At 44.6% G+C, this 27,465-nt stretch overlaps 2 protein-coding genes across 2 annotated transcripts in view; one reads left to right on the plus strand and one right to left on the minus strand.

Annotated features, from left to right (window-relative positions):
• Window positions 1-27,465, plus strand: part of LOC138666512 (zinc finger protein 721-like) — a 620,944-nt gene that overhangs the window by 418,355 nt on the left and 175,124 nt on the right. The gene's annotated exons all lie outside the window — the stretch shown is intronic.
• Window positions 439-27,465, minus strand: part of LOC138663690 (oocyte zinc finger protein XlCOF22-like) — a 29,558-nt gene continuing 2,531 nt past the window's right edge. Inside the window, exons 2-7 of the mRNA XM_069749986.1 lie at window positions 21,214-21,363; window positions 20,905-21,084; window positions 20,709-20,832; window positions 20,528-20,625; window positions 20,240-20,330; window positions 439-1,681 (exon numbers count right to left, since the gene is read on the minus strand). Of these exons, the coding sequence (XP_069606087.1) occupies window positions 573-1,681; window positions 20,240-20,330; window positions 20,528-20,625; window positions 20,709-20,832; window positions 20,905-21,084; window positions 21,214-21,291 (1,680 nt within the window). The 5' untranslated portion in view covers window positions 21,292-21,363 and the 3' untranslated portion in view covers window positions 439-572. The remainder of the gene's footprint in view (window positions 1,682-20,239; window positions 20,331-20,527; window positions 20,626-20,708; window positions 20,833-20,904; window positions 21,085-21,213; window positions 21,364-27,465) is intronic.

Genomic DNA, 27,465 nt, shown 5'->3' on the forward strand with positions numbered 1-27,465 from the left:
CTATATGCCAGTCCTATCGTACAGACTTATTATTATGGAATATTTAAAGATTAAAAATAATGGTCTATCAATGACTGTGCTTAATTCCTGCAGTACTGGAGGGGGGGGAGGTATCCCATCCGGGCCTACGGATTTGTCAACTTAAGCGATTTTTAGATGCCGCAGTATTTCCTGCTACATACAGGCGATGATCAGATTGATACCGGCATTGATTAGGCACCCTTCTCGTGTGATGTAACAACCTCACATGAGCTCTGGGAAAGCAGAAGCCAATGCCGCTGAAACTACCCTACCATGGGAGATATGAGTGTTTTTATGTTATTGATGCCAAACATGAGAAATGACAAGAGGTTGTCCTAATATTGTACAACTCCTTGAAGAAGATACAATTTTAGGTTAAAACATTTCCAATATTCTGAACAAGGAAAACACTTCTCCCCTTTGTGAGTTCTCTGATGTTTATTTAAAGTTGATTTCCATGTAAGTTTTCCCACATTAAGAACATGAAAAAGGCTTCTCCCCAGTGTGAATTCTTGGTGACTAAGAAGAGATGATTTCTTCACAAAACATTTTCAACATTCTAAACAGGAAAAAGGCTTTTGCCCTGTGTGGGTTCTCTGATGTGCGATAAGATTTGATGTATCTGTAAAACATTTCCCACATTCTGAGCAGGAAAAAGGTTTCTCCCCTGTGTGAGTTCTCTGGTGCGTAACAAAATTTGATTTCCGGTTAAAACATTTCCCACATTCTGAACATGAAAAAGGCTTCTCCCCTGTGTGGGTTCTCTGGTGCTTAACAAAATTTGATTTGTGGTTAAAACATTTCCCACATTCTGAGCATAAAAAAGGTTTTTCCCCTGTGTGAGTTCTCTGATGTGCGATAAGATTTGATGTATCTGTAAAACATTTCCCACATACTGAACAGGAAAAAGGTTTCTCTCCTGTGTGAGTTCTCTGGTGCGTAACAAAATTTGATTTCCGATTAAAACATTTGCCACATTCTGAACATGAAAAAGGCTTCTCCCCTGTGTGAGTTCTTTGATGCGTAACAAAATCTGATTTCTGGTTAAAACATTTCCCACATTCTGAACATGAAAAAGGCTTCTCCCCTGTGTGAGTTCTCTGGTGCTTAACAAAATTTGATTTCTGGTTAAAACATTTCCCACATTCTGGACAGGGAAAAGGCTTCTCCCCTGTGTGAATTATCTGGTGCTTAACCAAACCTGATTTCAGGACAAAATACTTCCCACATTCAGAACATGAAAAAGGCTTCACCTCTGTGTGAGTTTTCTGGTGACTAACAAGACCTGATTTCTGGTTAAAACTTTTCCCACACTTTGAACAAAAAAAAAAATTCTTCGCTGTGTGACTTTTTTGATGTTTAAGAAAAGACTTTTCAAGGGGAAAACTATTTCCATATTCTGAACTTGAAAATCGCTTCTTTGCTTTAGAAGCAAAGTGTTTTTTAATGCTTATTTTATTACTATAATTTTCATTAGTGGTTGGTAACGAATCAGAAGACAGGACCTGCTTCAAAGGATCAGATGATAGATCTTTGCTGTGAAGGGATGATGGTATATGTGGAGTAATGGCATTCACTTCAATTGTATCCTGTGGGATCTCAAGATCATCTGATTTAAAAATTGAAGATGTCAGCTGTTCCTCTGGTCTGGTACAGTTATCTGCCAAGAATAAAACCAATTTTTATTTTTGAATAAAAAAAATCATTGAATTTTATATTTTCCAATATTTCTACTTAAACTGTCAAGTTATGTAAAAATTTTAACTTATTCACCAACACAATGCCAGTTCACAGACTAAAAGAAAACAGCATAGAATGAACCAGTAGAACGTGGTGTTCAACTGTTTGTTCATTGTTCTGCCTCACAAATAAGGAATAAAAAGCCACCAAACAATGTTATGTAGGCGAAAATAATACCAACAACCACCTCTATTCATCTCACAAAAAAGCAAGGTCCCCGGTCAGGTCCATCATCTGTCAGTGGAAAAATAGAGGTATCAACATTATTAGTGGCTCAAAAGGTTCTTAAAAAGCTAAATGGCTTCCATAAACCAATCCAGAAAAATCCACCCTCCCAAAGGCAAATCTCCCCTTCACTTCTGAGCCTTGCAGTAAGCCCAAACCACGTTTAGCACACATGTACTTGGCATCACTATAGTGAGAAGAACCCACTTAATTTACAGTGTGTGTGTCTCCTCAAGAACAATCTGGGCACTATGCGTTGGGCAATAAAATGGAATTAATGGTACTATATAATTAAATAATAATAATAATAATAATAATAATAAAATGGTATATTTGACATTTTCACTCTTCAACATCTACTGCGTACTAATTTACAGACTGTAGCTGTGGAGTCATAATAGTCACTACTCCTATAGATTAATTTACTGAGGGTTATAATTTCCAAAATGGAGTCACTTTCTGGGGATTTCTACTGCTCTGGTTTTCTGCCATTTTGTCATATTAGGACTTCTGCAAATGGTGTATCCCATCTTCTCTGGGATCTGCTCCTGTGATGTCAGCTTCTGCTATCAGGCATGGACGTATTCATTCCCCATGTTGTGCTGGAAATGGAGGAGACGTTTACAACCAGAAGCTCTGGGGGCAGGCTCTGTCCAGTCACTAAGATTAGGGTGCCTGGGACCAGTAGTACCGTCCAGTCTGGCAGTATGGGAGTGTTTTCTGCCCAGCTCAAGTAATCTGCTCCCTACTTCAGCCAATTGGAGAGCACCATACCCTACTAAAGTTTGAAGCATATTGCTGAAAGCTGCCAGATACAGCATTGTTCTCCACTGATTCAGACTTCTGTGCTCAGCTCCAAGCTTATGTATTTGATTCCTCTTGTGACCCCGGCCCATTTACTGACTACTCGTGTCTTCTGATTTTGTATTTTTCCTGCCTCCAGGTTCTGACCCAGCTACCTGACTATTCTTCTTGCCATCTCACACCACAGAACAGCAGGTAACGCCATGGTCCAAGCCTAGGGGTCTTTGTGTAAGGCCAGATCCAAGTAGAAAGTCTAAAGCAGGTGTTATGTATGCTAATGACAGGTGGTATGAAGGCAATCCAGAAACACAGTGTGCTTAGCGATCAGAGCGCACACAGTGATCTGACAAATACCCAAAAATACAAGAACGAGCTCTGAGACGTGGAAACTCTGTAGACTGCACACCTGATCCTATCCTAAACACAACTAAAAGTGGCTGTGGATTGCGCCTAACAACTACCTAGGCAACTCGGCACAGCCTAAGAAACTAGCTAGCCTGAAGATAGAAAAATAGGCCTGACTTGCCCCAGAGAAATTCCCCAAAGGAAAAGGCAGCCCCCCACATATAATGACTGTGAGTAAGATGAAAAGACAAAACGTAGGGATGAAATAGATTCAGCAAAGTGGGGCCCGATATTCTAGGACAGAGCGAGGACAGTAAAGCGAACTTTGCAGTCTACAAAAAACCCTAAAGCAAAACCACGCAAAGGGGGCAAAAAAAACCCACCGTGCCGAACTAACGGCACGGCGGTACACCCTTTGCGTCTCAGAGCTTCCAGCAAAACAAAAGACAAGCTGGACAGAAAAAAAGCAACAAAAAAGCAAAAGGCACTTAGCTATACAGAGCAGCAGGTCACAGGAACAATCAGGAGAAGCTCAGATCCAACACTGAAACATTGACAAGGAGCAAGGATAGCAGCATCAGGCGGAGTTAAGTAATGAAGCAGTTAACGAGCTCACCAGAACACCTGAGGGAGGAAGCTCAGAAGCTGCAGTACCACTTGTGACCACAGGAGTGAATTCAGCCACAGAATTCACAACAGTACCCCCCCCCTTGAGGAGGGGTCACCGAACCCTCACCAGAGCCCCCAGGCCGACCAGGATGAGCCGCATGAAAGGCACGAACAAGATCGGAAGCATGAACATCAGAGGCAAAAACCCAGGAATTAGCTTCCTTGGCATAACCCTTCCATTTAACCAGATACTGGAGTTTCCGTCTAGAAACACGAGAATCCAAAATCTTCTCCACAATATACTCCAATTCCCCCTCCACCAAAACCGGGGCAGGAGGCTCAACCATAGGTGCCACGTATCTCCGCAACAACGACCTATGGAATACATTATGTATGGAAAAGGAGTCTGGGAGGGTCAAACGAAAAGACACAGGATTGAGAACCTCAGAAATCCTATACGGACCAATAAAACGAGGTTTAAATTTAGGAGAGGAAACCTTCATAGGAATATGACGAGAAGATAACCAAACCAGATCCCCAACACGAAGTCGGGGACCCACACGGCGTCTGCGATTAGCGAAAAGTTGAGCTTTCTCCTGGGACAAGATCAAATTGTCCACTAGCTGAGTCCAGATCTGCTGCAACCTATCCACCACAGAATCCACACCAGGACAGTCCGAAGACTCAACCTGTCCTGAAGAAAAACGAGGATGGAACCCAGAATTGCAAAAAAAATGGAGAAACCAAGGTAGCCGAGCTGGCCCGATTATTAAGGGCGAACTCAGCCAACGGCAAAAAGGACACCCAATCATCCTGGTCTGCAGAAACAAAACATCTCAGATATGTTTCCAAGGTCTGATTGGTTCGTTCGGTCTGGCCATTAGTCTGAGGATGGAAAGACGAGGAAAAGGATAGGTCAATGCCCATCCTACCACAAAAGGCTCGCCAAAACCTTGAAACAAACTGGGAACCTCTGTCAGAAACAATATTCTCAGGAATACCATGCAACCGAACCACATGCTGAAAGAACAAAGGTACCAAATCAGAGGAGGAGGGCAATTTAGCCAAGGGCACCAGATGGACCATTTTAGAAAAGCGATCACAGACCACCCAAATGACTGACATCTTTTGAGAAACGGGAAGGTCAGAAATGAAATCCATCGAAATATGTGTCCAAGGCCTCTTTGGGACCGGCAAGGGCAAAAGCAACCCACTGGCACGAGAACAGCAGGGCTTAGCCCTAGCACAAATCCCACAGGACTGCACAAAAGTACGTACATCCCGTGACAGAGATGGCCACCAGAAGGATCTAGCCACTAACTCTCTGGTACCAAAGATTCCAGGATGACCAGCCAACACCGAACAATGAAGTTCAGAGATAAGTTTATTAGTCCACCTATCAGGGACGAACAGTTTCTCTGCTGGACAAAGATCAGGTTTATTCGCCTGAAATTTTTGCAGCACCCGCCGCAAATCAGGGGAGATGGCAGACACAATGACTCCTTCCTTGAGGATACCCGCTGGCTCAGATAAACCCGGAGAGTCGGGCACAAAACTCCTAGACAGAGCATTCACCTTCACATTTTTAGAGCCCGGAAGGTACGAAATCACAAAGTCGAAGCGGGCAAAAAATAACGACCAACGGGCCTGTCTAGGATTCAAGCGCTTGGCAGACTCGAGATAAGTCAAGTTCTTATGATCAGTCAATACCACCACGCGATGCTTAGCTCCTTCAAGCCAATGACGCCACTCCTCGAATGCCCACTTCATGGCCAGCAACTCTCGATTGCCCACATCATAATTACGCTCAGCGGGCGAAAACTTCCTGGAAAAGAAAGCACATGGTTTCATCACTGAGCAATCAGAACCTCTCTGTGACAAAACCGCCCCTGCTCCAATCTCAGAAGCATCAACCTCGACCTGGAACGGAAGAGAAACATCTGGCTGACACAACACAGGGGCAGAACAAAAACGACGCTTCAACTCCTGAAAAGCTTGCACAGCAGCAGAAGACCAATTAACCAAATCAGCACCCTTCTTGGTCAAATAGGTCAATGGTTTGGCAATGCTAGAAAAATTACAGATGAAGCGACGATAAAAATTAGCAAAGCCCAGGAACTTTTGCAGACTTTTCAGAGATGTCGGCTGAATCCAATCCTGGATGGCTTGGACCTTAACTGGATCCATCTCGATAGTAGAAGGGGTAAAGATGAACCCCAAAAATGAAACTTTCTGCACACCGAAGAGACACTTTGATCCCTTCACAAACAAAGAGTTAGCACGCAGGACCTGAAAAACCATTCTGACCTGCTTCACATGAGACTCCCAATCATCTGAGAAGATCAAAATGTCATCCAAGTAAACAATCAGGAATTTATCCAGATACTCACGGAAGATGTCATGCATAAAAGACTGAAACACAGATGGAGCATTGGCAAGTCCGAACGGCATCACTAGATACTCAAAATGACCCTCGGGCGTATTGAATGCAGTTTTCCATTCATCTCCTTGCCTGATTCTCACCAGATTATACGCACCACGAAGATCTATCTTAGTGAACCAACTAGCCCCCTTAATCCGAGCAAACAAGTCAGATAACAATGGCAAGGGATACTGAAATTTAACAGTGATCTTATTAAGAAGGCGGTAATCAATACACGGTCTCAGCGAACCATCCTTCTTGGCTACAAAGAAGAACCCTGCTCCCAGTGGTGATGACGATGGGCGAATATGTCCCTTCTCCAGGGATTCCTTCACATAACTGCGCATAGCGGCGTGTTAAATAATCGACCTTTAGGGAATTTACTACCAGGAATCAAATTGATAGCACAATCACAATCCCTATGCGGAGGTAGAGCATCGGACTTGGGCTCTTCAAATACATCCTGATAATCAGACAAGAACTCTGGGACCTCAGAAGGGGTGGATGACGAAATCGACAAAAATGGAACATCACCATGTACCCCCTGACAACCCCAGCTGGATACCGACATGGAATTCCAATCCAATACTGGATTATGGGTTTGTAGCCATGGCAACCCCAACACGACCACATCATGCAGATTATGCAACACCAGAAAGCGAATAACTTCCTGATGTGCAGGAGCCATGCACATGGTCAGCTGGGCCCAGTATTGAGGTTTATTCTTGGCCAAAGGTGTAGCATCAATTCCTCTCAATGGAATAGGACACCGCAAAGGCTCCAAGAAAAACCCACAACGTTTAGCATAATCCAAATCCATCAGATTCAGGGCGGCGCCCGAATCCACAAACGCCATGACAGAAAACGACGACAAAGAGCATATCAAGGTAATGGACAGAAGGAATTTGGACTGTACAGTACCAATGACGGCAGACCTAGCGGACCGCTTAGTGCGCTTAGGACAATCAGAAATAGCATGAGTGGAATCACCACAGTAGAAACACAGACCATTCAGACGTCTGTATTCCTGCCGTTCAACTCTAGTCATAGTCCTATCGCACTGCATAGGCTCAGGTTTAACCTCAGGCAGTACCGCCTAATGGTGCACAGATTTACGCTCGCGCAAGCGTCGACCGATCTGAATGGCCAAAGACAAAGACTCATTCAAACCAGCAGGCATAGGAAATCCCACCATGACATCCTTAAGAGCCTCAGAGAGACCCTTTCTGAACAAAGCTGCCAGCGCAGATTCATTCCACTGAGTGAGTACTGACCATTTCCTAAATTTCTGACAATATACTTCTATATCATCCTGACCCTGGCACAAAGCCAGCAAATTTTTCTCAGCCTGATCCACTGAATTAGGCTCATCGTACAGCAATCCGAGCGCCAGGAAAAACGCATCGACACTACTCAATGCAGGGTCTCCTGGCGCAAGAGAAAATGCCCAGTCTTGAGGGTCGCCGCGCAAAAAAGAAATAATAATCAAAACCTGTTGAATAGGATTACCAGAAGAATGAGGTTTCAAGGCCAGAAATAGCTTACAATTATTTTTGAAACTTAGAAACTTAGTTCTATCTCCAAAAAACAAATCAGGAATAGGAATTCTTGGTTCTAACATAGATTTCTGATCAATAGTATCTTGAATTTTTTGTACATTTATAACGAGATTATCCATTGAAGAGCACAGACCCTGAATATCCATGTCCACACCTGTGTCCAGAAACACCCAAATGTCTAGGGGAAAAAAAAAAATGAACACAGAGCAGGAAAAAAAAAAAAAAAAATGATGTCAGAACTTTTTCTTTCCCTCTATTGAGAATCATTAGTTTGGCTCCTTGTACTGTTATGTATGCTAATGACAGGTGGTATGAAGGCAATCCAGAAACACAGTGTGCTTAGCGATCAGAGCGCACACAGTGATCTGACAAATACCCAAAAATACAAGAACGAGCTCTGAGACGTGGAAACTCTGTAGACTGCACACCTGATCCTATCCTAAACACAACTAAAAGTGGCTGTGGATTGCGCCTAACAACTACCTAGGCAACTCGGCACAGCCTAAGAAACTAGCTAGCCTGAAGATAGAAAAATAGGCCTGACTTGCCCCAGAGAAATTCCCCAAAGGAAAAGGCAGCCCCCCACATATAATGACTGTGAGTAAGATGAAAAGACAAAACGTAGGGATGAAATAGATTCAGCAAAGTGGGGCCCGATATTCTAGGACAGAGCGAGGACAGTAAAGCGAACTTTGCAGTCTACAAAAAACCCTAAAGCAAAACCACGCAAAGGGGGCAAAAAAAACCCACCGTGCCGAACTAACGGCACGGCGGTACACCCTTTGCGTCTCAGAGCTTCCAGCAAAACAAAAGACAAGCTGGACAGAAAAAAAGCAACAAAAAAGCAAAAAGCACTTAGCTATACAGAGCAGCAGGTCACAGGAACAATCAGGAGAAGCTCAGATCCAACACTGAAACATTGACAAGGAGCAAGGATAGCAGCATCAGGCGGAGTTAAGTAATGAAGCAGTTAACGAGCTCACCAGAACACCTGAGGGAGGAAGCTCAGAAGCTGCAGTACCACTTGTGACCACAGGAGTGAATTCAGCCACAGAATTCACAACAAGCAGGGTCTCAAAGTCGGCTCGGTATATGGGCCGTACATAGAAAAAATTTACATTCAGTGGTCCGCATTTATTGTAGGACAAAGTGACACTTTTTAGTGATACCATTCTTTTTCTATACACCACTTAATCAATTTTTTTACATTTTTGGTGTGCATATTTTATTACTTTAAATGACATTTATCGTATGGCTTATGGTACAGTTTTAGATCTTGGGTCGTTATGGAAGTAGCGATAACAAATGTGCACTTTTTTTGTTTATTTTAGTGGCAAAATAATTTTTTCTTGCATTTTTTTTTTTAAATTCTTACAATTTTGTTTCCCCCAATTGGCCACATACAGTAACATTGTCTTACAATTAGCACCATACAGTAATTCTGGTAAACATCTTTTAGTAATATCCCATCCTGGTCCCCTTCTTGTAGTAATATTTCCCATTCTTATCCCTTTTGGTAGTGCCTAATCCTGGTCCCCTTCTTATAGTAATGCTCCATCATGTTGCTCAACTTGTAGTAATGCCCCATTCTGGTCTCCTTCTCATAGTAATACGCATCTTGGTCTCCTTATTATAGTAATGTCCCATCCTGGTAGCCTTCTTGTAGTAATGTCCCCATTCTGTTCCTTATTTTGTAGTAATACCCCATTCTGGTCCCTCTCATAGTAATGTCTCATTCTCATCCCCTTCCTATAGTAATGTCCCATTCTGATCCGCTATTGTGCTGTTCTTCACATACACATAAAATAAAAATAAAAAAAAGATTCTTCCCACTCAGGGCCGGCTCCAGGTTTTCAAGGGCCCCGGGCGAAAGAGTCTCAGTGGCCCCCCCCCCCCCCCCCTTTAACACATACCCCGATTTATGATGCCCAGATACGGCAGAGAAATGTATAGTACAATGCCAGTTTTCACTTCTTACATGAGTGACAGCTATTGTAAATTCTGCAGTGTATATATACAGGAGAGGTGCTGTGCAGTGTATATATACAGGAGGAAAGGTGCTGTGCAGTGTATATATACAGGAGAGGTGCTGTGCAGTGTATATATACAGGAGGAGAGGTGCTGTGCAGTGTATATATACAGGAGAGGTGCTGTGCAGTGTATATATACAGGAGGAAAGGTGCTGTGCAGTGTATATATACAGGAGAGGTGCTTTTCTGTTTTGAGTTTTTCTATGAAACAGACTTTTCTACATAAACAACGTTGTTTGGTTTTGCGGCCCCAACAGATCTGTGCTACAAAGTAACAGGCGGCTCGGGCATTAATGAGGGACCTGATACTGAATCCTTTCCACAAACCCTAATGACCCAATTAGTGCCCTGTCATTAGAAGCTCATTAAATGCCTCCCTGTCCCGAGCAGTCATGTACAGTATGGAGGGATCCTGCAGCCCACCCCCTGACTGCTCCATACCATACACTGCCCTCTGTCGCGCTCACTATTATCCTGTGCATTTCTCCGTCATCGTTACCCCATGTTACACTTGTCACCCCCCACTACAGAGTAGCACTAGCAGGACAGCCAATGTCACCCCCTCCCGGACCCTAATGGCAGCAGGAAATGTCTGCTCCTCTATTGGGTTGGAACCTGATTTAATCAAGGAATAATGTGGATTTGTTGCCGGTGGCCGCAGGGGAAGGGTTAAGTGATGCCATGTCCTTGGTGGGAGCAGTGGCAGCTGCTGGGACCTGGACAGAGACAACCAATGTTGCTGTGACTGCAGTGTGATGTGGAGGAGAGAAGCTGAGATGCAGAAATCACCCACATGCCAGCACTGGGCAGAGTCCCTCCAGTCACCAGCCTGGGGCCACAGGGCCCCAACATACAGCCCACAGCTCAGTTTTATCCATGGCAGCAGCTCCCCTTCCTCCTGGCATCTGGTTAACCCCATTTATGCGGGTCGGATTGTTATCTTTAAGGTTCAGCAATAACCTTCATACAGATGGGAAGGGGTTAAGCTTCTTCCTACCCCACTGGTGCAGGTTGGTGAGGAATGCATGTATTCTGGGGTTCTGGGTGAGCTGGGCGGCTGCAGGTTGCAGGCTGCTCTCCACCATCTCCTCCACCAGACATCACCCACATTTTTAGGCAGCGGAGACAGACAGCAGCAGACTGAGCCACAAGTCCAACCACTGCTGGATACTTTAGTTTGCACTCACTCAGGCACTGGTAGGATGGAGCTCCTCCGAAATCTGCCTGATAATAAGTTCAGCACTGCAGCCAGCCAGGGGCTCTCTCCCTCCACAAACAGTCACACTGGCTGCGTTCTCTTAACCCCTATGTGTGCATGCCAGGCTGCACTGACTGAGTGAGAAGATGCTTGTGTCAGAGCTGGCACATAGGGGTTAAGAGAACTCAGCCAGTGTGACTTTGTGGGCGGACAGAGCATGTTCTCCTGCTCTGCTCTCCCAGCTGTATCTATGATAGCGTGAGTGGGCCCCCCTCTCTCCCCAGGGCCCCAGCATTTGCCCAGGTGCGCCGGGTGCCGACGCCGGCCCTGTTCCCACTTGTCCTCCATTCCCTAGGCGTCCTTTCTGCACATGCGGTCCGCAGGCATGGTAGACCCCTTAATGATTGAGGCCCTGTCAGCTCTTTATTTGCTGTTGAATGTTTGACCTTAGATGCATATTTAACTGAAATGTTTTGCAAAGCTCTATGCACAGCAATACCATTTCCACTCCTTTGTTATATTAGCTGTGTGCCTAGGGTCATCGTCTTGTGAATCTTCCGCCAAGTCTGAGGTCCAGAGCACTCTGTAAAAGGTTTTCATCCAGGATATCTCTGTACCGCATACATGGTTCCTTCAATTGCAAATGATTGTCCTGTCCCTGCAGCTGAAAAATACTCCCATAGCATGGTGCTGCCACCACCATGTTTCTATGTTGGGATTGTATTGGGCAGGTGATGAGCAGTGCCTGGTTTTCTCCACACACATCGCTTTTAATTATCACCAAAAGGTCTATCTTCATCTCATCAGACCAGAGAATCTTATTTCTCATAGTCTGGGAGTCCTTCATGTGTTTTTTAGCAAAGTCTATGCAGGCTTTCATATGTCTTGCACTGAGGAGATGTTTCCGTTGGGCCACTCTGCCATAAAGGCTCGACTGGTGGAGGGCTGCAGTGATAGTTGACTTTGTGGAACTTTCTCCCATTTTCCTACTGCATCTGTGGAGCTCAGCCACAGTGATCTTGGAGTTCTTCTTTACCTCTCTCACCAAGGCTCTTCTCCCACAATTGCTCAGTTTGGCTAAATGGCCAGGTATAGGAAGACTTCTGGTGGTCCCAAACTTCTTCCATTTAAGGATTATGGAGTCCACTGTGCTCCTAGGAACCTTGAGTACTGCAGAAATTATTTTGTAACCTTGGTCAGATCTGTGCCTTGCGACAATTCTGTCTCTGAGCTCCTTGGCCAGTTCTTTTGACCTCATGATTTTCATATGGTCTGACATGCACTGTGAGGTCTTATATACAGTAGATAGGAATTGATTTGAAAAGGCACACACCTATCAGTTTAATTAAACACAGCTGGACTCCAATGAAGGAGTAGAACCATCTCAAGGAGGATCACAAGGAAATGGGCAGCATGTGACTTAAATGTGAGTGTTTGAGCAAAGGGTCTGAATACTAATGACCATGTGATATTTCAGTTTTTCTTTTTTAATAAATTTGCAAAAACTTCTACATTTCTATTTTTTTTAGTCATGATGGAGTGCAGAGTGTACATTAATGAGAACAAAAATTAACTTTTTTGAATTTACCAAATGGCTGCAATGAACCAAAGAGTGAAAAATTTAAAGGGGTCTGAATACTTTTCGCATCCACTGTAAAGTAACACACGTCAGATTTGAAAAATGGGTCCTGATTAGGAACACAAAACTGGCTGCGGGGAGTGATTAAATCAGAGTATTTTGGGAATCAACAACTGTAGTCAAAAAATGAGTATAGACAATAACATCTATAACATCTACTGAAATGATCAAACTCAAAAGTATTCATCAGTAAAAAATGAGTAACTAGTGGTGAAACCTCTCTGGGGTAATTAGAGTATGGGGATCGGTGGCTCTTGGAAATCTAAATTATCGTAAGGGACAATATTTTCTATAATATGAATTTCAAGAAGAAATATCAGGCATTCAAAGAGAACGTTTTATAATAATGCAGAGCTGAGGTGTCTTAAAGTTAGATCTTGAGCATTTGGAAGAGGCAATGGAGACCTTTTTTTACAGACTACCAGGGAGTTACAGACTCTCAAGTGAGGCAGGCCAATACTACCACAATCAAACTATCATACAGAATGAACCTGTAAAAAACAAAGTCATATATCCTCAACAACAAGGTACGTATGAGGGGAGAGCTCCAACACTAAATCGGAGATGAAACAAATAGTCCCGAAACCATATTAATCTAATAGTATTACCATGCATAAAATAGCACGTATATGCTGAGTAGCATATCTATCAAAGGCAGCAAACGACTCAGAGCATATATAGGACAACAGGAGGACAAATGTGTCAAGAAGAACATGCCAATATTAAACAAACGTGAAAAAATCTTTATTAAATACAAATGAGATAAAAACAGAACTGTTATAAAACGTATTTACAGTTCAACGGAGCAATCAATATATCAGATGACAAAATAGTAATGGTAGGTGTAGGACAAGAATTCCAAAAATCATAAGGAACGGTGAGACTATGCCCTCATGATGGGTACACAAAGTGTGGTATACTAGTACAAAATGTCTCCAAAGACTGCGGTACGATATATGGGAGAGAGGTAACAACCAAATAGGTTAATAAGACTGGTTATATAATGTATAAATATACGAAAAAAGAGAGGGGAAGGGGGAGGCCTGTATATGGAGCACAGCACGTTTCGGTGCGGGTACACCTTCTTCAGGGGATGTGGTTTTGATGGAGGATGTAGCCTCCCTATATATTCAGCACAAGAGGTCACATGGTAAAGTGGCACCAATGAAAAAAGTGCTGATAGAAATCCAATAGGCCGCTCGGCCACATACACATCAGCGCTACAAAATCACGTGGGGCCGCCAGCAACAACATCCGCTCCACAGCTGAGCGGGCAGAGGGAAGCCGCCCGGAAACGGCGGCTAATACATAAATAAATGTAATGCGCATGCGCCGCCTGGAATATCGCGGCGCAAATACAGCACTAGCCCAAGGTACACAGGTAAAATATAAAATATAAGAGTGCCGTCCAGTGGCGGCGAGCGGTCACTCACCCCGTCATGATCCCTGCTGCGCAGTCACATGGGGAAGTCGGCGCCGAAACATACCCCAGGAAAGAGCAAGCAGGAAAAATTCAAAGGGGGAGAGACAGCAGACGGGCACCTAGGACCAAACATGCCAGATGGGGGCAGTATTTTACAGATAAGATAAATAAATGAATATGGCCAAATACAGAAATAAAGAAATAAAACATAAATATACAGGCACCGAAACGTGCGTTGGGGACTAAGGACCGGTCACACTTGCCTCTCATCATATGGGTAATTATTGTTCTTAATATCTCTTTCATGGCTGCGGTTACGGCTCACTTTGGGGATTTTGTATATCTTTATTTGACTGGTTATTGATACTTTCTGGGCTATTTGGTGTGGGTGTGCTTGGGAGCAATGGAGGCCACTCGACCTGCTGTGCTCCATATACAGGCCTCCCCCTTCCCCTCTTTTTTCGTATATTTATACATTATATAATCAGTCTTATTAACCTATTTGGTTGTTACCTCTCTCCCATATATCGTACCGCAGTCTTTGGAGACATTTTGTACTAGTATACCACACTTTGTGTACCCATCATGAGGGCATAGTCTCACCGTTCCTTATGATTTTTGGAATTCTTGTCCTACACCTACCATTACTATATTGTCATCTGATATATTGATTGCTCCGTTGAACTGTAAATACGTTTTATAACAGTTCTGTTTTTATCTCATTTGTATTTAATAAAGATTTTTTCACGTTTGTTTAATATTGGCATGTTCTTCTTGACTCATTTGTCCTCCTGTTGTCCCACTAAATCGGAGATGCATTCATATATGGTGGCCCATTGGAGCTCCTATAGGTCCCGACCAGAAGAGTAGAGAAAGTATCAGTGCCCCCATTTCAGGAGAGATTGCGCAGTAATTTGAATTCCTTAGGATCGAAAGCATAATATAATTTATGACGTGGAGTGAATCCATGAAGCCAGGGCTCGAGCCATGTCAACGCATCTCCTGCAAGCGTGAATAAGTGTATATTACAGCCATCAGCCACGTACAGCTTAGAGATACTGTATATCATTGCGCACTGTTGTTTATCACAATCCTGTTTGATGTTAGTTGGATTTAAAAGAAATTGGAAAGTCAGGTTAAAGGGAAACTCTTTTGTTATTGTATAGAAATTCACACTTGGCCTCACTACACATTTAACCTCTTCCCGACCTGTGACACAGCGTATGCGTCATGAAAGTCGGTGCTGTGTCACAGAATGATCGCGTCCCTGCAGATCGGGTGAAAGGGTTAACTCCAATTACACCCGACCTGCAGGGACAGGGGGAGTGGTAGTACAGCCCAGGGAGGGTGGCTTCACCCCCCCATGGCTACGATCGCTCTGATTGGCTGTTGAAAGTGAAACTGCCAATCAGAGCGATTTATAATATTTCACCTATTAAAACTGGTGAAATATTACAATCCAGCCATGGCTGATGCTGCAATATCATCGGCCATGGCTGGAAACACTGGTCTGCCCCACCCCACCGCCACCGATCCCCCTCCAGTCCTCCGATCAGTCCTGCACACTGCTCCGCTCCCCTCCGTCCTCCTGTCCGCTTCCCCCCGTGCTCTTGTCCGCTCCCCCCGTGCTCCAATCCCACCCCCCGTGCTCCAATCCAACCCCCTGCACTCCGATCCACCCCCTCCATGCTCCGATCCACCCCCCCGTGCTCTGATCCACCCCCCATGCTCCGATCCACCCCCCCGTGCTCCCCCCCACCCCATCATACTTACCGAGCCTCCCGCGGTCCGTCCATCTTCTCCATGGGCGCCGCCATCTTCCAAAATGGCGGGCGCATACTCAGTGCGCCCGCCGAATCTGCCGGCCGGCAGATTCGTTCCAATGTGCATTTTGATCACTGTGATAGGTTTTATCACAGTGATCAAAATAATAAAAAAAAAAGTAAGTGAACCCCCCCTTTATCACCCCCATAGGTAGGGACAATAATAAAATAAAGAAATTTTTTTTTTCCCCACTAAGGTTGGGGTAAGAACTAGGGTTAGGGTTAGGGTTTCGGTATGTGCACATGTATTCTGGTCCTCTGCGGATTTACCGCGGTTTTTCTGCGCATTTCACTGCGGTTTTACAACTGCGATTTTCTATTGGAGCAGTTGTAAAACCGCTGCGGAATCCGCAGAAAGTGACATGCTGCGGAATGTAAACCGCTGCGTTTCCGTGCAGTTTTTCCGCAGCATGTGTACAGCGATTTTTGTTTCCCATAGGTTTACATTGAACTGTAAACTCATGGGAAACTGCTGCGGATCCGCAGCGTTTTCCGCAGCGTGTGCACATACCTTTAGAATTAGGCTATGTGCACACGGTGCGGATTTGGCTGCGGATCCGCAGTGGATTGGCCGCTGCGGATTCGCAGCAGTGTTCCATCAGGTTTACAGTACCATGTAAACCTATGGAAAACCAAATCCGCTGTGCCCATGGTGCGGAAATTACCGCGCGGAAACGCTGCGTTGTATTTTCTGCAGCATGTCAATTATTTGTGCGGATTCCGCAGCGTTTTACACCTGTTCCTCAATAGGAATCCGCAGGTGAAATCCGCACAAAAAACACTGAAAATCCGCGGTAAATCTGCAGGTAAAACGCAGTGCCTTTTACCCACGGATTTTTCAAAAATGGTGCTGAAAAATCTCACACGAATCAGCAATGTGGGCACATAGCCTTAGGGTTAGGGGTGGAATTAGGGTTGTGGTTAGGGGTGTGATTAGTGTTACGGGTGTGTTGGCGTTAGGGCTGTGATTAGGGTTATGGCTACAGTTGGGATTAGGGTTAGGGGTGTGTTGGGGTTAGCGTTGGAGGTAGAATTGAGGGGTTTCCACTGTTTAGGCACATCTGGGGGTCTCCAAACGCAACATGGCGCCACCATTGATTCCAGCCAATTTTGTATTCAAAAAGTCAAATGGTGCTCCCTCACTTCCGAGCCCCGACGTGTTCCCAAACAGTGGTTTACCCCCACATATGGGGTACCAGCATACTCAGGACAAACTGCGCAACAATAACTGGGGTCCAATTTCTCCTGTTACCCTTGTGAAAATAAAAAAATGCTTGCTAAAACATCATTTTTGAGGAAAGAAAAATGATTTTTTATTTTCACGGCTCTGCGTTGTAAACGTCTGTGAAGCACTTGGGGGTTCAAAGTGCTCACCACACATCTAGATAAGTTCCTTTCGGGGTCTAGTTTCCACAATGGGGTCACTTGTGGGGGGTTTCTACTGTTTAGCCACATCAGGGGCTCTGCAAATGCAACGTGACGCCCGCAGAGCATTCCATCAAAGTCTGCATTTCAAAACGTCACTACTTCACTTCCGAGCCCCGGCATGTGCCCAAACAGTGGTATACCCCCACATATGGGGTATCAGCGTACTCAGGACAAACTGGACAACAACATTTGTGGTCCAATTTTTCCTATTACCCTTGGCAAAATAGGAAATTCCAGGCTAAAAAATCATTTTTGAGGAAACAAAAATTATTTTTTATTTTCATGGCTCTGCGTTATAAACTTCTGTGGAGCACCTGGGGGTTTAAAGTGCTCAATATGCATCTAGATAAGTTCCTTGGGGGGTCTAGTTTCCAAAATGGGGTCACTTGTGGGGGAGCTCCAATGTTTAGGCACACAGGGGCTCTCCAAACGCGACATGGTGTCCGCTAACAATTGGAGCTAATTTTCCATTCAAAAAGTCAAATGGCGCGCCTTCCCTTCCGAGCCCTGCCGTGTGCCCAAACAGTGGTTTACCCCCACATATGAGGTATCGGCGTACTCAGGAGAAATTGCCCAACAAATTTTAGGATCCATTTTATCCTATTGCCCATGTGAAAATGAAAAAATTGAGGCGAAAAGAAATTTTTTGTGAAAAAAAAGTACTTTTTCATTTTTACGGATCAATTTGTGAAGCACCTGAGGGTTTAAAGTGCTCACTAGGCATCTAGATAAGTTCCTTGGGGGTCCAGTTTCCAAAATGGGTTCACTTGTGGGGGAGCTCCAATGTTTAGGCACACAGGGTCTCTCCAAACGCGACATGGTGTCCGCTAAAGAGTGGAGCCAATTTTTCATTCAAAAAGTCAAATGGCGCTCCTTCCCTTCCAGGCCCTGCCGTGCGCCCAAACAGTGGTTTACCCCCACATATGAGGTATCAGCGTACTCAGGACAAATTGGACAACAACTTTCGTGGTTCAGTTTCTCCTTTTACCATTGGGAAAATAAAAAAAATGTTGCTAAAAGATCATTTTTGTGACTAAAAAGTTAAATGTTAATTTTTTCCTTCCATGTTGCTTCTGCTGCTGTGAAGCACCTGAAGGGTTAATAAACTTCTTGAATGTGGTTTTGTGCACCTTGAGGGGTGCAGTTTTTAGAATGGTGTCACTTTTGGGTATTTTCAGCCATATAGACCCCTCAAACTGACTTCAAATGTGAGGTTGTGCCTAAAAAAAAAAGGTTTTGTAAATTTCGTTGTAAAAATGAGAAATCTCTGGTCAAGTTTTAACCCTTATAACTTCCTAGCAAAAAGAAAATTTTGTTTCCAAAATTGTGCTGATGTAAAGTAGACATGTGGGAAATGTTATTTATTAACTATTTTGAGTCACATAACTCTCTGGTTTAACAGAATAAAAATTCAAAATGTGAAAATTGCGAAATTTTCAAAATTTTCGCCAAATTTCCGTTTTTATCACAAATAAACGCAGAATTTATTGACCTAAATTTACCACTAACATGAAGCCCAATATGTCACGAAAAAACAATCTCAGAACCGCTAGGATCCGTTGAAGCTTTCCTGAGTTATTACTTCATAAAGGGACACTGGTCAGAATTGCAAAAAACGGCCAGGTCATTAAGGTCAAAATAGGCTGGGTCATGAAGGGGTTAATGTTGTTGAACATAAAGTGAAGTTTGAAAGACTGGACCTGGTCTTGCAGGGACCATATGAGCACATTCAACAGCACAGAAGAAAGATGATAGATTTATGCTGTTACGCTCATAGGTGGCGCATGTGGTTCGTGGACCAGACTTACCCTGGAGGAGCGTGACTAAGCAGCTACCTTGGTATTCGCTGGAGCCTCTAGTGAGGAGGTCAGACTCCTGCGGCAGGTAGCTGCCAGGTACCTCCAGGGCAAAATCCGTCCGTAGCTGCTTTCCCCAAAGGGCAGAGATGCTAATTCTGCTCCTTGTATAGAGCCGGACAGCCACTTGAGATAAGATCAGTTAGTACATCCTATTGGGGCAAGTTTAGACAGGATGGTTCCTCAGGACAAGTTCACAGAGGACAGCCACAGGGACAGGTTTACAATGTGCAGACAGGGCGACCACAAGGATAAGTTCACATCTTCTGGCTTGGTATTCAGCCGCCAGTGTGGCAGACAGGTACCATCGATGCGAACACAATATATGGACACAGCAGAAGTGGTCACAGGAATACACGGGCAACTATGACAGATTCACGGGTATACAGGACACTATCAGACTAGGGAAGGGGTCCTGGCAACATGCAATTACCAACCACATATCAGAACTATAAGAGTTGCTCAGGCAACTCCCAATAAGGGTGGGTGCCTTTAATAAAAGATGTCTCCCAGCTATAGATGGGAGACACCTTGCAGGTGCAAGCACATTTTACTGCATGCTTACCAGAACCTGCTGGGAGCATTTACCATGTGCACCCGTGCCGTAGGCATGCTGCCGAGACACAGTGTGGCATGCACAAAAAAGGAAGAAGGAAGGAACTGGAGCATGCCGAGGAGTGCACCGTGGGCCGGGGTGGTGAATAAGCCAGTGTCCTCGCAAGGTGACACAACGGGACACCCTGCAGAGGATCCAAGCACAGGGCTACACATCCAATAAGATATATCAGTATTCTAGGAAGCCAAAAGCATCATTATCCTCCTTTTCTCTTAGCAATCAACCATAATATTTTTCTTCAAGTGATTTTCTAACTTGTCAGCACATTCTACATATGCTGTCATTCCTAATCCCAGGGGCTAGGTTGTAAGTCATATAGAAAAAGGCTTTCAATGCCCAAAGTAATTTGAACAGTTTTGGGTGCAGGAGAATGTTGTGGTCTAGAGGCAAAATGGTGATCACACGATTGTAATACAGCCGGACTACGCCACTGATAAAGCAGCCACAGCCGGTGAGTGAGAAGAATCTGTGATTTCTCTGTATTTAGTGGTTACTACTCACCTGGGTAGTCATATGTAAGAATCTCTTCTTTACACCACTCATCAACCCTCACATATGTCTCTGTAGTATTAATATGGGTCAGATCTTCACCCTGAAACAATATTGTAAAAGTCACCGACAAATGGAGAAGTCACATCTATGATCAGGTCTAATCCTGCCATCTCCACCGTTCTCATTACACAAGTATAAAACATATAATACTGGTGGATAAAACAAGACTGAGCACAAGACCTTCACAGCCGTCTACACATCATAGGGGAGATCTCATGACACCTTCTCTCCATCTACCTGATGATTCTGAGGAACACTGGGATCTTCTAGTTTACAGTCCTGTGGAAGAAGAGGATGGGTATATCTCTCTAGTGTTATCGTCATACTGGATAGATCTGGAGGAAACACATACAGGGACTGAATTTATTCTTTATATACAGATAATTATATGCTGTGTGTATTTAGTCCTGTCTATTACCTGGTGATGTAAGGGGCTGGGGAACCTCCATCATGACGTCCTTGTACAGATCTTTGTGTCCTTCTAAATACTCCCACTCCTCCATGGAGAAATAGACAGCGACATCCTGACACCTTATAGGAACCTGACACATACAATGATAGTCATCTCCCCAAACCCTTTATATCGTTAATGTATAATGCCCCAGCAGTGTCACCTCTCCAGTCAGCAGCTCAATGATCTTGTAGGTGAGTTCTAGGATCTTCTGGTCATTGATGTCCTCATGTATCAGGGGGTGAGGTGGAGGCCCCGTGATTGGGCTCAGGGGACTTCCCCATTCCTCAGACACAGGGTCCTGACAGCAGTCACTAGAGGTCTTCTTCACTACTGTGTAATCCTGGTTATGGAGAGACACATTAATAAATCTCATTACAGACATTTCCAGAGTCCTCACCTCTCCAGTTCTGTCCATCAGTTATTCCCATAGATAAGAATGATGTAATGTGACGTCATCAGAATCTCTCACCTCTCCAGTAAGCCGGAAGAGGATCTCTAGGGTGAGGTGAAATATCCTCTCCGCCATCTTGTATCTGTCCATATCCATCTTTAATTGGAAAATTAGGAAAATTCTCTTATATAGAAGATCTTCACTGAGAGGATCCGATATTGTAGAGACCTTAATGAGAAGAAGATGAGCCAAAGTAACATCATATAAATCCTGTGTAATAATACAATTACTGAAGATAATAAGGGAAAATATGATAAGATTTATTTTACAGATTTCGTTTTCTTCTTTATGTTGTGACAAAGTCACTGGTAATGTAATAGAGGGGAGGTATGTGTCATTGCTCTTAATAAGGTCAGTGATATGAATCCAGAGTATTTTCCTCCAGCACACTACGTGTTGTGATGGTTATGTTAAAATTGCATAGTTGGCTGCATTTATGTGGACATTCATAGAGCGGGTGGGAGAATGTCCACTTTATCTCCACCTACAGAGATGACAGGACCTGTGTGATGTCCTAATCATGTGGGCAGTTACATGATGGAAAGAGCCACATGTAAGGCTGAACCTCATGCCCTATAGAATTCCCGAAGCACATGGGGAGGTAATTGTAAATGAGATGAAGAGGATGTTAGACCTCGGGGTGATTGAGGAGTCGAAAAGTGGTTGGTCGAGTCTTATCGTCCTCGTGCCGAAGCCCAACGGTGAGTGTGGGTTTTGCAATGATTAACGCAAGCTGAATGAGGGATCCAAATGTGATGCATATCTGATCCCTCTGGTGGATGATCTCATTGAGAGACTGGGAACCGCGAGGTATATTACATCCCTCGACCTAATGACGGGCTACTGTCCGGGATTGCAAAGGAGAAGACTGCCATCTTATCGCCTGATTGGTGTTTCCAATACACCAGAATGCCTTTCGGACAGCAGCATGCTCCCGCAACCTTTCAGAAGGCTATAGATCGGATCCTGGCTTCACATAAATATGCAGCTGCCTACCTAGATGATATTGTGGTCTTAAGCCCTGACTGGGGTAGTCATCTACCAAAGGTACAAGCAGTCCTGGATGAGTTGAGAAATGAGAGGTTCACCATAAAAAAATCCCCAAAAAATGTGCCATAGGCAAGGATGAGGCCAAATACCTAGGCAATGTTGTCGGGAGGGGCAAAATCAAGCCCCAGGTAAACAAGATTGAGGCAATCCATAAATGTCTACAACCACTTTCAAAGAAGCAAGTGAGGGCATTTCTTGGAATTGTGGGTTACTATCTGAGGTTTATCCCAATGTTCGCTATGATTGCTGCGTCATTGACAGACCTCCTTCAAGGCACAAGATCGTCATTGATTTAATGGACTGCTGAGTCTGAGATGGCTTTCCAGGAGCTGAAGCAGGCTCTGTGTAAACATCAGATTCTGGTCACACCAGACTTCAGCAAGGAGTTTGTGGTCCAGACAGATGCGTCAGAAGTTCGCTGGGGAGCTGTGCTATTTCAGGAAATGAATGGGGAGGAGCATCCCGTCCTGTATCTGGGCTGGAAGCTCTCTTCATGAGAGAGGAACTATGCCATCGTTGAGAAAGAGTGCTTAGCCATAAAATGGACCGTAGATACCCTGAGGTACTACCTCTGCTAGGCCATAGGTTTAAGCTGCAGTGAGAAAATATAAGAATGCTGGCACTGTGGAGCGCTGCAGATGAAGTTTTGAGGAGCAAAATCTATTAGTTGAAAGCGGCAGCCTGCAGCAGCTCCAGCCGTGTAACCTCAAGAGAGGGAAGAGGATATGGAGGAGGAGCACTCAGTACAAGGTCGCAAATTAAAATATCTTTATTCTACAACACGTTTCAACGGCCAGTCGCCGTCTTCATCAGGTTGCCACCTGATGGTGGCAACCTGTGATATCACTGTGATATCACTCATATCACTGTAAGGGCAGTGATATGGCAGTTTTTCAGGGACACAAAAATGTGCATCTGATGAGATTATGCTCTATCAAATGTGGCGATTACTATTTTTTCCTATCCGTGAAAGACATCAGACTGTAGTTCATCTCAGCATCCATCTTGAAAATGGACGCGTTTATTTCACAATAATACAGAAGAAAGAGCTGATCGATCACCTAATACAACATTAACAGCTTTATTTATCTTGTGTGAAGCACATCCATTTGTGAGGAGTTCATTATATTCAGTTCATCCAAACAATGCAGAATGTTATTACCTACGTTTACTGCCTCACACTGTCCCTGAGCTGACATCTTTCAGACATATATGCAGTTGATGCTAAACTGTGTGAAACGTACAGGGAGGGACGCCAGAAGCATGGTCTGATTGAAGAGAATCCACACTGGGACATGACATTGCAGGAGGCATCCTTCACTCGCTCAACTTCCAAACCTGTTTACTGTAATAACTACAACCTGTGCACCTTTCATTCCCTGTGCTCTTTAGGACAAATACAAAGAATATCTTAGCAAAGATATTCTAAGGCTATATTCACACTTAGCGGTTTTTTCCGCGGAACCGCCGCGATTTTGATGCTGCGGGTCCGCAGCAGTTTCCATAGCGTTTACAGTAACATGTAAACCCTATGGAAACCGCAAACCGCTGTGCACATGCTGCGGGAAAAACCGCGCGGGAACGCAGCGGTTTACAACCCGCAGCATGTCACTTCTTTGTGCAGAATCGCTGCGATTCTGCACCCATAGGAATACATTGAACCGCTTACTTCCCGCATGGGGCTGTGCCCACGTTGCGGGAAGTAAGCGGATAATGTGCGGGTGGTACCCGGGGTGGAGGAGAGGAGACTCTCCTCCAGGCCCTGGGAACCATATTTGGGGTTAAAAAATAAAAAATCTGGTTATACTCACCCTCTGATGTCCGGAGCTCCTGGGCGCTGCACGCGGCCGTCCGGTCAGAGTTGCTGTGCGACCAGGACCTGCGGTGACGTCGCGGTCACATGACCGTGACGTCACGAAGGGTCCTTCTCCCACAGCATCTTTGGAACCGGAACGCCGGGTGCAGCGCCCAGGAGATCCGGACATCAGAGGGTGAGTATAACCAATTTTTATTATTTTTAACATTACTATTGATGCTGCATATTGCTGCATATGCAGCATCAATAGTATAGGCGGAAACCCGCAGCGGAAAACGCGGAACAAACCGCGATAAATCTGCAGGGAGAACCGCAGTTGTTTTGCCATGCAGATTTATCAAATCCGCTGCGGGAGAACCTGCAGGGACCCGACGCAAGGTGTGCACATAGCCTTAGGGTGCACAGGAGAGTTAATCTGGACTTAGACTTAACTTTCCCTGACCACATATTCAACAAAGTCCCATTGATGCTAGAAGAAAATGAAAATGTATCAATAGTACAATTCTGATAGAATTAGGTTTACAAGCACCAGCTCCACCAGCCTTTGGTGTTATGCACAGAGATATTCTGAAAGAATAAAGCTATGATTTGAAAGAATATGTCTAGAGATGGGCGAACCCGAACTGAAACATTCGGCGTTTGTAGCGGACTGTCACGCTTCGGGCCTGAACACAGAACACGGACTTTCTGCTTCTCCAGTGTTCAAGAGAAATCAGTGGTGGAGGAGAGGGAAAACATTTTTTTTTCCTTTTTTAGCAGTTCAAATATCCACTATTCTCAATGGGGTTCGGATTCAGGTGGAAGTTTGAGTGCTGTTCTGGTACCCAGACCGAACTTTCTAAAAAGTTTGAGTCATGGACCAGAATTTGAACTTCCATCTGTCCACCCAGCCCTAGATATGTCACATTAAATAAAGCCGAGTGTGTACGAGGTGGACGGAGCGGAGCCACGTGTGTACGAGGTGGACGGAGCGGAGCCGCGTGTGTACGAGGTGGACGGAGCCGCCTGTGTACGAGGTGGACGGAGCGGAGCCGCGTGTGTACGAGGTGGACGGAGCAGAGCCGCGTGTGTACGAGGTGGACGGAGCGGAGCCACGTGTGTACGAGGTGGACGGAGCGGAGCCGCGTGTGTACGAGGTGGACGGAGCGGAGCCGCGTGTGTACGAGGTGGACGGAGCGGAGCCGCGTGTGTACGAGGTGGACGGAGCGGAGCCGCGTGTGTACGAGGTGGACGGAGCGGAGCCGCGTGTGTACGAGGTGGACGGAGCGGAGCCGCGTGTGTACGAGGTGGACGGAGCGGAGCCGCGTGTGTACGAGGTGGACGGAGCGGAGCCGCGTGTGTACGAGGTGGACGGAGCGGAGCCGCGTGTGTACGAGGTGGACATGTAAGGAGGTGGCAGGTCCCCTCAGTTGCTCCCTCTCCTCCTTCCACGTGACCCACTCTTCACTTTATGTACCGTGATGTAATGTGTGTGTTTTTGCATTAATTGCACTGATTGTGTAGTACTGTAGTATGAGCTATACATTGTATTGTGATGTTCCTCTGTAAGGCTGGTTTCACACTTGCGTTTCAAAACGCATGCGTTTTTTAAGAAAAACGCATGGTGAAAAAAATGCATGTAACATAGTAACATAGTAACATAGTTAGTAAGGCCGAAAAAAGACATTTGTCCATCCAGTTCAGCCTATATTCCATCATAATAAATCCCCAGATCTACGTCCTTCTACAGAACCTAATAATTGTATGATACAATATTGTTCTGCTCCAGGAAGACATCCAGGCCTCTCTTGAACCCCTCGACTGAGTTCGCCATCACCACCTCCTCAGGCAAGCAATTCCAGATTCTCACTGCCCTAACAGTAAAGAATCCTCTTCTATGTTGGTGGAAAAACCTTCTCTCCTCCAGACGCAAAGAATGCCCCCTTGTGCCCGTCACCTTCCTTGGTATAAACAGATCCTCAGCGAGATATTTGTATTGTCCCCTTATATACTTATACATGGTTATTAGATCGCCCCTCAGTCGTCTTTTTTCTAGACTAAATAATCCTAATTTCGCTAATCTATCTGGGTATTGTAGTTCTCCCATCCCCTTTATTAATTTTGTTGCCCTCCTTTGTACTCTCTCTAGTTCCATTATATCCTTCCTGAGCACCGGTGCCCAAAACTGGACACAGTACTCCATGTGCGGTCTAACTAGGGATTTGTACAGAGGCAGTATAATGCTCTCATCATGTGTATCCAGACCTCTTTTAATGCACCCCATGATCCTGTTTGCCTTGGCAGCTGCTGCCTGGCACTGGCTGCTCCAGGTAAGTTTATCATTAACTAGGATCCCCAAGTCCTTCTCCCTGTCAGATTTATCCAGTGGTTTCCCATTCAGTGTGTAATGGTGACATTGATTCCTTCTTCCCATGTGTATAACCTTACATTTATCATTGTTAAACCTCATCTGCCACCTTTCAGCCCAAGTTTCCAACTTATCCAGATCCATCTGTAGCAGAATACTATCTTCTCTTGTATTAACTGCTTTACATAGTTTTGTATCATCTGCAAATATCGATATTTTACTGTGTAAACCTTCTACCAGATCATTAATGAATATGTTGAAGAGAACAGGTCCCAATACTGACCCCTGCGGTACCCCACTGGTCACAGCGACCCAGTTAGAGACTATACCATTTATAACCACCCTCTGCTTTCTATCACTAAGCCAGTTACTAACCCATTTACACACAATTTCCCCCAGACCAAGCATTCTCATTTTGTGTACCAACCTCTTGTGCGGCACGGTATCAAACGCTTTGGAAAAATCGAGATATACCACGTCCAATGACTCACCGTGGTCCAGCCTATAGCTTACCTCTTCATAAAAACTGATTAGATTGGTTTGACAGGAGCGATTTCTCATAAACCCATGCTGATATGGAGTTAAACAGTTATTCTCATTGAGATAATCTAGAATAACATCCCTCAGAAACCCTTCAAATATTTTACCAACAATAGAGGTTAGACTTACTGGCCTATAATTTCCAGGTTCACTTTTAGAGCCCTTTTTGAATATTGGCACCACATTTGCTATGCGCCAATCCTGCGGAACAGACCCTGTCGCTATAGAGTCCCTAAAAATAAGAAATAATGGTTTATCTATTACATTACTTAGTTCTCTTAGTACTCGTGGGTGTATGCCATCCGGACCCGGAGATTTATCTATTTTAATCTTATTTAGCCGGTTTCGCACCTCTTCTTGGGTTAGATTGGTGACCCTTAATATAGGGTTTTCATTGTTTCTTGGGATTTCACCTAGCATTTCATTTTCCACCGTGAATACCGTGGAGAAGAAGGTGTTTAATATGTTAGCTTTTTCCTCGTCATCTACAACCATTCTTTCCTCACTATTTTTTAAG

This window comes from Ranitomeya imitator, chromosome 2 (genome assembly GCF_032444005.1).
Source record: "Ranitomeya imitator isolate aRanImi1 chromosome 2, aRanImi1.pri, whole genome shotgun sequence".
NCBI classification, from domain to species: Eukaryota; Metazoa; Chordata; class Amphibia; order Anura; family Dendrobatidae; genus Ranitomeya; species Ranitomeya imitator.